The 9,803-nt window shown below is 37.6% G+C and overlaps 1 protein-coding gene across 10 annotated transcripts in view; it reads left to right on the top strand.

Annotated features, from left to right (window-relative positions):
- The first annotated feature begins 1,062 nt into the window (after positions 1–1,062).
- ABI1 (abl interactor 1) overlaps positions 1,063–9,803 on the top strand; it is a 118,880-nt gene continuing 110,139 nt past the window's right edge. For 7 of the 10 annotated variants that reach the window (XM_019634128.1, XM_019634122.1, XM_019634126.1 and 4 more), the window contains exon 1: positions 1,063–1,390. In XM_019634128.1, the coding sequence (XP_019489673.1) occupies positions 1,274–1,390 (117 nt within the window). In that variant the 5' untranslated portion in view covers positions 1,063–1,273. The remainder of the gene's footprint in view (positions 1,391–9,803) is intronic. The other 3 variants (XM_019634119.1, XM_019634121.1, XM_019634124.1) reach the window with 2 other exon arrangements.

Below are 9,803 nucleotides of genomic sequence, written 5' to 3'. Positions count from 1 at the left end.
AATTACTATTATTCTGGATATGAGTCCTTTGTCAAATGTATGTGTTGGAGCTTTCTTCTCCCTTTTAAAATAGTCTTTTAATGAGATGAGTGTTTTAATGATGGCTATAATAGGCTAATGGCCCCTCAAAGAAGCCCAGGTCACAATCTCTGTACACCATGAGTATTTTACCTTACGTGACAAAAGGGACTTTGCAGGTGTAATCTAGTTAAGGATCTTGAGATGGGAGATTATCCTCGATTATCCAGGTGAAATCTATGTCGACCCAGGGGTCTTATAAGGAGGGATGATGGCTCAGAGTCAGAGAGGAGATGTGAGCACACAGGCAGAGTCAGGGAGAGATTTGAATGTACTCTGCTGCTGCTGGCTTGAAGATGGAAGAAGGGGGCCATGAACTAAGGAGTACACGTGGTCTCTCTCTAGACACTGAAAAAAGCAAGGAAACTATTCTCTACAGTCACTAGAAGGAACAAGGCCCCACTGACTTTAATTTTAGCCGACTGAGACTTCTGATCTCCTGGTTTGTAAGATAATAAATTACTTTTGTCTTATCACTAAATTTGTTACAGCAGCCATAAGAAAAATGTCTTTTCATTTTATTGAAAAGCAATTTATCAATTTTATTAGTATTTATTGTACCTTAGTTAAGTAAGTTTTGCGTACCCCGAGCTTGTGAAATTACTGTTCTCTTGCAGAAACTTTATTACTTTACCTTTTATACTTGGACCTATGATATATCCTGAACAAATTTTGGAGTATGGTGTGAGACAGATTCAACATTCAAAGTTCTGCCAAGTTTCACAGGCTTCTCCGGAAACGGTTTTATTCCGGGGAATCACTCTGCGGCGCCACCTCTCGGAGATGTCAGGAAACTCCGGATTTAAACCACCGCCAGGAGGTCGAGGTTCTTAAATTACACTCGCTGGGGCTCTTTTTCGGAGGCTTCCTGGGCGCATGCGTGTTTGATGGGAAGCCGGGTTGTGAGAAACTACAATTCCCAGAAGGCCATGCCAAGGAGGGGCCAATCTTGTGGTGGGAGAGGGGGAGGGAAAGGCTTGAAGACTCGCGAGAGAACGAGGTTGAGGCAGCAGTGCGAAGTGGGTGGAGGTGGGTGGAGAGAGCGAGGAGGAAGAAGGGGAGGTGCCGTCCCACAATACCAGGCGGGAGGGTGGGTAGGCGGTTTGTATCCGGGCTGTGAGGTGCTCGGAACCTCCGCGGACCTTGCTGTTTCTGTCTCTTTAACGCGAGAGGAAGCGATGCGGAGGGGTGGAAAATGGCAGAGCTGCAAATGTTACTAGAGGAGGAGATCCCGTCTGGCAAGAGGGCGCTGATAGAGAGTTACCAGAACCTGACCCGGGTGGCGGACTACTGTGAAAACAACTACATACAGGTGAGGAAGCGCGGGCGCGCGGGCGGGCGCTGGTTGGCCGGGCCGACGACCCGCCGCCGGCCGCCCGAGTGACCAGCCTCCTGGGCGGGGTGGGGAGCAGCCCTAACCTCAGCGGCCGCCTCAAGCCCCAACCCCAATCCGCAGCCGGGGACAGAGCAAGTGGCCGGGCTCGGGGAGTCGGGCTGCGATACAGGAAGTGGCTGTGGTGGTGGTGGTTGAAACCGATAGAAGGGGAGAGAGAAAATGGGCGAGGGAGCCGGGAACCCGCCGCGGCCCGGAACCCCGCTGCTGTCCGCTTCCCTGCGGACTCGGCCCCCCGAGTCGCGCTGCCCCCCGCAGCCTGCCAGCCGCGAGGCTTCTGCCTGAGCCCCAGCTGCCGCCCGGCTGCCTCTCCGCCAGGCAGGGTTCTAGGACGGAGACAGGGGAGAGGAAAGGGCAGGGACGAGGCACAGGGAGGAGCTGCAGAAGGGAGAGGAAAAGCGGGGTGTGTGTGGATCGGGGGAGGGTGGAGTGGGGGGAGATTAAGTCAGTTCAACCCAGAGGGTGTGTCTTTTATTTATTTATTTATAAAAATTTGTCATGAGTCACATTTACACAGACCTCCCCGAGGAGAGGAGGAAGCGGGTGGGGAGTGAGGGAGGGCGTCTAAGAGAAGTTAATCTCAAAATTTCTTTAATTGAAGGTTTGTAAATCTGCCTGCCTGTCCGTTTTCAAGTCGGGTTTTCCCCTCTCTTCATTTTCACTTCCACCCCACCATAGCGCATGTCTAGAGGTTGTGAAGGCTCTCGTTATTATAAAACACAAATTAATCTTAACTACTTGGGAAATGTCTTAAATACTCTCGTCCCCAAAAGTTCTTGAACTGTTGGCTTCATGAAGTAACTTAAAATAGAATGGTGTAATCGCCCGTTGCTTATTTTCTGAGAGGTTTCTCTTGCCAACCTAAGTAAATGTATAGACTAAATCCGAATCGATTACAGAATATATATAGTTCTAGAACCATACGTAAAATGTTATTGTAAATTTATTAGAAAATTCTTGGGGCCTTAACTATGACAGATGCTTGTTTGTTTTTATTTTAATGATTGAAAGTAAATTATGGTGTGATAGTTTGGTTTGTAGATCTTTAACTGCATAAACCAACAGTTTATACAGTAGAAGCAAATAAAGTAGCAGAGTCCTTTGTATCAATATAATGACACCAAAAATTCACTTGTTAGTGATAAGCCATGACCAAAACGTGCTTTGAAAGGTTAGGGTTATTGCAATTCAGAACTAAAGTATTTATAGAAATTCCTCCCATGTGATTGTCATTTTAAAGAACCAATAGTTTCTGTGTTGGCAAATGCTTTTCCTCCTTATGTTTAGAAGGAGATACTGTTTTCAGAATATTTTGAATATTTCTCAGTTTCCATATTAGTAACATAGTATCTTCAGTAGCACTAGTAGGAATTTATCTCAAACTTCAAGCTTTTACTTTAGGAATTCTACTGATAAATAAACTTGTTGAATGCCTGCCACGTCTACTGAATTTCTTGTTTTTGCAAACTTTATATTTAGCCTTTTAAACATGTTCTAAAAGTAGAAATGTGGATATAGTTTTCAAATAGAAAAGTGATCTTGTAGTTTGTTGATATTAATACATACAGGTTTTATTCAACTTAACATGAAAAGCCTGAAAATTGAGGTGAATCTCAACTTGCTGAAGGTTTTCAGGATTTTGAAAGTCAAAGGAAGAGCATAGGAAGTTAAATTGCCACTATTCCAGAGGTCATTTCTTTGTAGAATTCAGCAGATAAGTACTTCACAAAGGGTGGCTTCTTTTTGTTTTGCATGTTGGGAAATCTGACAAATACATGGTGTGGTAACTGCTAAGTGTTGGCAAATGCAGACATGTTTTAACCTGCCTGGTGACTCTTTCTTTTTCAGGTAATTGTCTGCTGCTGTAAGGTTTATTTATTTATTTTTTAAATCCCTGACCCTTTTCCTTTTAACCTCCTGCCATCATCATGTAATTTTGAAGCACTTTAAAACTTTTTGGTTAATATCCCTAGTTAAAATAAGTCATGTTATTTCTCATGTTGTCTCTTACTTTTAAACACGTTAGTATAACGGTGCCAAGAACCACTGTCAGCGGCCCCAAGTTTGGTTTTTTTTTTTTTTGGTGGTCCTAAACTTGACACCATTGAGGTATTCTGATCTTGGGGGGGGGGGGGGGGAGAAGATGCTTGCCTTAATAGCCTTTAAACTTTGGTCGCCATGACGCAGGCCACTAGCTGCCTTCCTGAAATGAAGCTCAGACAAGGTCAGGCTCAGACTTTGTAGAAGATGTGCTGACTTTGTGAAGTGCGGTGCTGCTAACTTTGGTGCTGTGAATAGGGAACAAAAGTACTAGACGTATCCATTTGGATGTCTTTTGAGATCTTTCTGTATCCCTTCTATGATCCTGATTGGGTTATAATGAACACCCTACATAAATGTACCTCCTTTCAGGGAAAGTATGTGGTTACTTGTGTTTTGAGAATTTTTTTACCCAAGATGAGTTAAGTTACTGCCTAGGTGATTTTTATCCTGAGACTTCAGTTTTCATTTTGTTGTTTCCCTACAGTTTGGAAGTACAGTCCAATTAGGTTAAGTAAGGTTTTAGTTGACAGGTTCTTTTGGCTTGACTGCAGTTGAGTCCTAGAGTACTTCATTAGCTCTTTGGGTCCTGTTGACTTTAATTATTGTTAATACAACAAAACTTCACAAAAGAGTACATTATCTTAAAAAGGACAGGGCTTTTGATATTGTTACAGGGAAATAACATTCAAAATAGAAATTGTTTTTTATATAAACGTTTATATAGACATAAAGAAAAAACTTTGCCATTTTCCGTCTTTCGGTTCATAGGACCAGTTTGAATTTTTCTAGTAGATTATGTCAAGGACAGTCACTTCTCAACTTGAACACACTTTATCTGGCCAATTCAATTTGTTCTACTTTAGGGTCCATAGTGCCTTTAGCATGAGAACTATTTTGAGGAATAGGAAGCAGAGCTAAGTTAAAAGGAGTAGAAACTGCTTAAGAAAGGTTTCTCTGTATGCAAATTGCTAGGTTGGGTAAGGATGGAAAAGTCTTCCATACAGCTAACCTTTTTAACTTAATTTTCTGCCTGGAATTCTCCCAATAAAATCTTCATTTGGGTTAGCAAGTTTATTTTAAGTCTGAGAGTATGAAGGGGATGTCATCAGTACTTAGTTTAGCTTGCTTTCTTCCTTCTATGACGTTAGCTTATGCTCATCTGCTCATTATGTACATTTGTTCTTAAGAGGGCAGATAATTTTTGAGCAGGAACACTTGGGAATAGGTAAATGGTAACTTTTCTGGTACCATGTAGTTTATGCCAGTTTATAATTGAAGTCACTTAATTATTACAATACTTGTTTCTTTTCCAACAGATGAGCTATTTAATGTTCAGTGATATTAAATACCTAGCCTAAATTTCCATATCTCATCAGATAGTGCCTGGAATCAAATCCATATTTTCTGATTCCTTATTCTAAGTTCCTTTTAGTGAATACTAAGTAGGGTGCTTACTGCATGCAGTGTAGGGGATAAAATAAGATGGTACAAAGAGGGTACTAGAGAAGGGAAGAGGGTAGGTAATATATGTAATTGCTCCTGTTTGAGTACCTTCTCAGTCACAGTCTCTGGTGGTTGATTTGTATTATTTTATCCTTACAACAATTCTCCATGATAGGCAGTGTTTGTTCTCTTACAGCTGAGGATGTTAGGACTCAGAAAAGTTAATTGAGTTTTGTTTGATGATACAGTAAGTAGTTGGCAGTCAGGATTCCTGCCTAACTCTGACAGGTTCCACAGGCTATATGCTCTTTCCATATCACACTGTCTCCAGACTTGAATGAACCTAGCACTAGGACTAGTTCAGAAATGTCATGGAATAGACCCTTGTTGGGCATATCTGGGAATCTAACAACTGTATTACAATGTTTCTTCTGAGTTTCAAGTTGCAAATACAAGAACAGGTATGTTTCTAATTTGGGGACTTGCCTGGATTACCAAAGAATGGTAGTAGCTTTGGCATTTGAAGTGTTTAATTATAGGAGTTATAGGCTAGGTTTTCATTGAGCTCAGTGGATCCTTTTCCTTTCTGTGCATCCTGGCCTGTTTTTTCTACTCTGATTCAGCTTTGCAACTGTGATAAGAACATTTGTAAAAGAATTAGTGGAAGTTAACAAAACAAAATGTTTTGAAACATTTTGATTTCCACACAAACTTGATTTAACTAAAGATAGTCAAAATGATTGAGGAGTTTAGGACAGATTGGAAATGGCAGAATTTTTATAATTGCACTTTGAAGTTTGAGTAAAACAGTGGCTAGCAAAATCAGAGAGATAGGATGGAAATCTAAATGAATTAAGCAGGGTTCTAGTAATGTACAGCATGGTAACTATAGTTAATAATGCTATATTATATATTCGAAAGTTGCTGAGAGAGTAGATATTAAAAGTTCTCACCACAAGAAAAAAAATTTGTAACTGTGGTGATGGATATTAACCAGACTTACTGCAGTGATCATTTTGCAATATATACAGATATCAAATCATGTTGTGCAGTCGAAACACTTGAGATACAGAGTATGGCAATTATATCTCAATTAAAAAAACAGCAAACCTGTGTTTTACATAACTTTTCGGAAGATCCTCAGGTAGCTGTTAGATTGACCCATACAATACCATATATGCTTATTAATGCTGCTGTCAAGCAGGCAGGACCTGACCTTGCATATTAGGTCTTAGGAAAGTTCATTCATAAGGATGGAATATTTGCTGTTATAATACTCTCAATAATAATGAATATTCTTTAGGACTGTATGCGATTTGCAAGTTTGTATTAAAACTAATATCCTCTTTTTTTTGTAGCTTTAATATTAATAAGAGCTTTGGGGTACTTTGATCTAGTCCTGGTGGGTTTAGAACCTCAGTTTTAGCATGCTTTTGTCTTTTGGAGAGGGTTTTTAAAGAAAATGGTTGAAATAACCCCTGAGGATAATTTCTCTTATGTGCTTTTGCTTTCTACAGTTGATTCAGATAGCTAAAGAATGCAAATACTTCTTAGAATGGAAAAGAGGTATTTGGGCAATTGCAGGGTCTGATCTGTGGCCATTTAGGATAATCCTGTCTATGTTGGGTGAAATCATGTCACAGGAATTAGACATTTGTGAGTTAACGGACAAGAAAAGAAGGAAAAGTGCTAATATTGGGAGAATAGGTTGAATCAGACATTACGAGACTATGTAAATGTAATTCCATGAAAATAGTTTTGGTATGAAAAGTAAGGTAAAAGAATAAGTAAATGCTCTTTTGGAGGCATTTAAAAAGTTTGAATTTGGGGGAAGCTGTATACTTTTTCTAATGTCTTTTTGTGTTGATTCTAATTTTTATTGAAGTTATGATTTGATTTTAGAAGAAATAATAGTCAAACCCTGGAACTACAAACTTCGTAGACCTTAATATTTAATAAGATACTATGTTAAAAAATAAGGGCTTTTTTAAAACAAACAGTACAGTGTTGAGATGATGAGACACTTGGACACTGGCAATTATTGGATTTTATTTATAAAGGAAATAGCTGACCAGATCATTTTATCAGTAAACATTAATTCCTTAGAAAGGAGACTTGAAGTTTTTTAGTATCACCACTCTGTGTTAACCCAAATAACTCCAGTTAACTTTGGATCTACTAATTTCTCCATCTACAAAATGAAATTTTCTCAGAAATAATTGGTAGTGAACTAATGTTTATGAAGAAAGTCTGGAAGCAAAATAAAACATTCTAAGGAAGATAATGTGTATTTGTTATCAGGTAGATTCTAATTTTGATATACATCCACAGATGCAAGTTCAGCAAATGTTTGTGGAATTGTGGTTTATGTTGACTAAAACATATTGGTAGGATCATCTCAAATATAGCTTAAAGTATAAGGAAACTAATTTGAAGTCTTATTTTACTAATTATTAGCATAGTAATTAAAAACTTATAGAAAGTTTCAAACATTTTCAGAAATGGAGAGAATAGTATAATGAGCCCCCTGTGTGTTCATCTCCCAGCTTTAACAATTATCAACTCATGGCCAGTCTCCTTTCATCTAGTAGTCCTCTCATATCTCTGTACCATTATTATACAGCTCATCTTTGAGATATCATTTCACCCATAAATATTTTAGTATGTGTGTCTAGAAGATGAAGCCTTATTAAATCCGTTGTACAATGTCTGTACGTGGGGAAAAGTAATGAATGCTGTTATAATTTGTGACAAAAATGAGTAGAGAGCTTTAAAATAGTTAATATATTTTTAGTTTATAGCTAATTTTGTCAGAGATTTCTGCAGGTTGATTAGAATATAGCTATATTATTTGCTTCATAATGGAAATTTTTTTGTTGCGTTATTAATATAATGTAAAACCACCATTTTAGAGTATATAGTTCAGTGGTATTTGGTACATTTCCAGTGTTGTGCGACCACCACCTTGATCTAGTTCCAAAATATTTTATCACTCCTCAGAAAAAAACCCATATGCATTAAGCAGTTTGGTCTCATCCTACTCTGTCAGCACCTGGCGTATACCAATTTACTTTCTGTCTCTATGAATTTACCGATTCTATATATTTCATATGAATGGAGTTATACAATATGTGGCCTTTGTATTTGGCTTCTTTCATTTACATTAAGCATATTCTATTGTGTATGCATACCACATTTTGTTTATCCATTCACCTATTGATGGACACATGGGTTATTTCTATCTTTTTGGCTATTGTGAATAATACTGCTGTGAATGAATATTCATGTATAGTGTTTGAGTGCCTACTTTCAGTGATTTATTATGGTATTTTGTGAAATATATAACTGTGTAAGGTTGCACTTAGATAATTTTGAATTTCTACCACTGTACTTCAGTGTAATGAGGGGATTCCAGACTTGAACATAGACTCAGTTTCATTGTGAATTGATAGAAATTCAGGCGTGGAGCTTAATTTTTCACTTTATATATAAGTTTAATTTCCCCCCAATTACTGAAGTAATGTTAAATATGGTTATAGCACAAATTTTGAACTTTTAAAAAATATGTATGGCTTAGATAGCACAAGTCCTTTGTAATATCACTCTTATAATCTTTAAAGAATGTATCTGAACTTTATGCTGAACACTTGGTAAACTCATATTGTTTATTGTAAGGCGAAAAGTATTTCAGTCACAGTATATTTTAGAAAGCTAAAAAAATTCTGACAGTTCTATGAGATTATCCAGTTAAGTCAAATGTAAATTATATTCTTATTCAGAGTTTAAATGCAGCATAGTATGCAAAACGTGCAGTTGAATATTCTCAGCTGCTTTTAATTGGAGCAAAATTTTATTTATTTCCTTCAAACTTAAAGAGAACAAAAATACTATGTTAATGAAAAAATTTATTGAAAAACTTCAGTTTACTTTTAAGTCACTCGTTTCCTGAATGCTTTATATTTAATTCCTGTTAGTAATTTCTATATGCTATGATAAAATTATGTTTGGTAAATTTTTTCATTTTATGGAAAGCAAGTGTAGTGCTTTTTGAGAATCCTTTTTATTTGGGCCATAGGGAATTAATACCCTCCACTTAAACACCAGAATGTATATAATGCATCATATGGGAAAAGATACTTCTTAGTTCAAATATTGGCAACCTAAGACTTATAATAAAAAATTCTTATTTTAGGAAGGCAGTATAGTGGAGAAGGGTGCATGAGTGCCATTTTAAAATTATGATTACCACTCAGTGTGGGCCCGCAACAGAGCCCAGCAATCCCACTATATTTTTCACGTCAGTTTATGCTTCCACTCACTATAAACTGTTTAAACCTTCTCTTCCCTGTTAAAATGTTTCCTTTCTCATCTTTTATAGAGAAAATAGAGCTCATTACATAGGAATATAATTTCTTACCACTCCATCTCCAAGCCTCCTGGTGTCCTTGTCCATCTTGTTCTACTTCCTTCTTGTTATAATGGAGTATAGATGTCCTTCCTCCTAGCTAAGGTCAGTACTTATCGTTGCTCTGGGTCCCATCTTCTCTTGCCTTTTTCAGAAATCTTACACTTCTTATATCTTTTTAAGTTTTATTCTATTTATTTTATTTCTAAGAACAGTTTTATTGAGATATTATAAGTTTCACCCTTTTAAAGTGTACAATTCAATGGTTTTTAGTATTTTCGTAGAGTTGTTCAACTGTATTAGTTTCCTAGGGCTGCCATAACAAAATGCCACAGACTGGTGGCTTTAAAACCAAAACTTATTTTTTCTAACGTCAAGAAGCCCAAGGTTCAAGATCAAGGTGTTGGCAGGTTTGGTTTCTTTAGAGGCCTTTCTTTTTAG

Source organism: Hipposideros armiger, unplaced genomic scaffold (assembly GCF_001890085.2).
Source record: "Hipposideros armiger isolate ML-2016 unplaced genomic scaffold, ASM189008v1 scaffold_1506, whole genome shotgun sequence".
Lineage (NCBI taxonomy): Eukaryota > Metazoa > Chordata > Mammalia > Chiroptera > Hipposideridae > Hipposideros > Hipposideros armiger.
The sequence above is the reverse complement of the archived record's forward strand: the minus strand, read 5'-3'. Positions and strand labels throughout refer to the sequence as shown.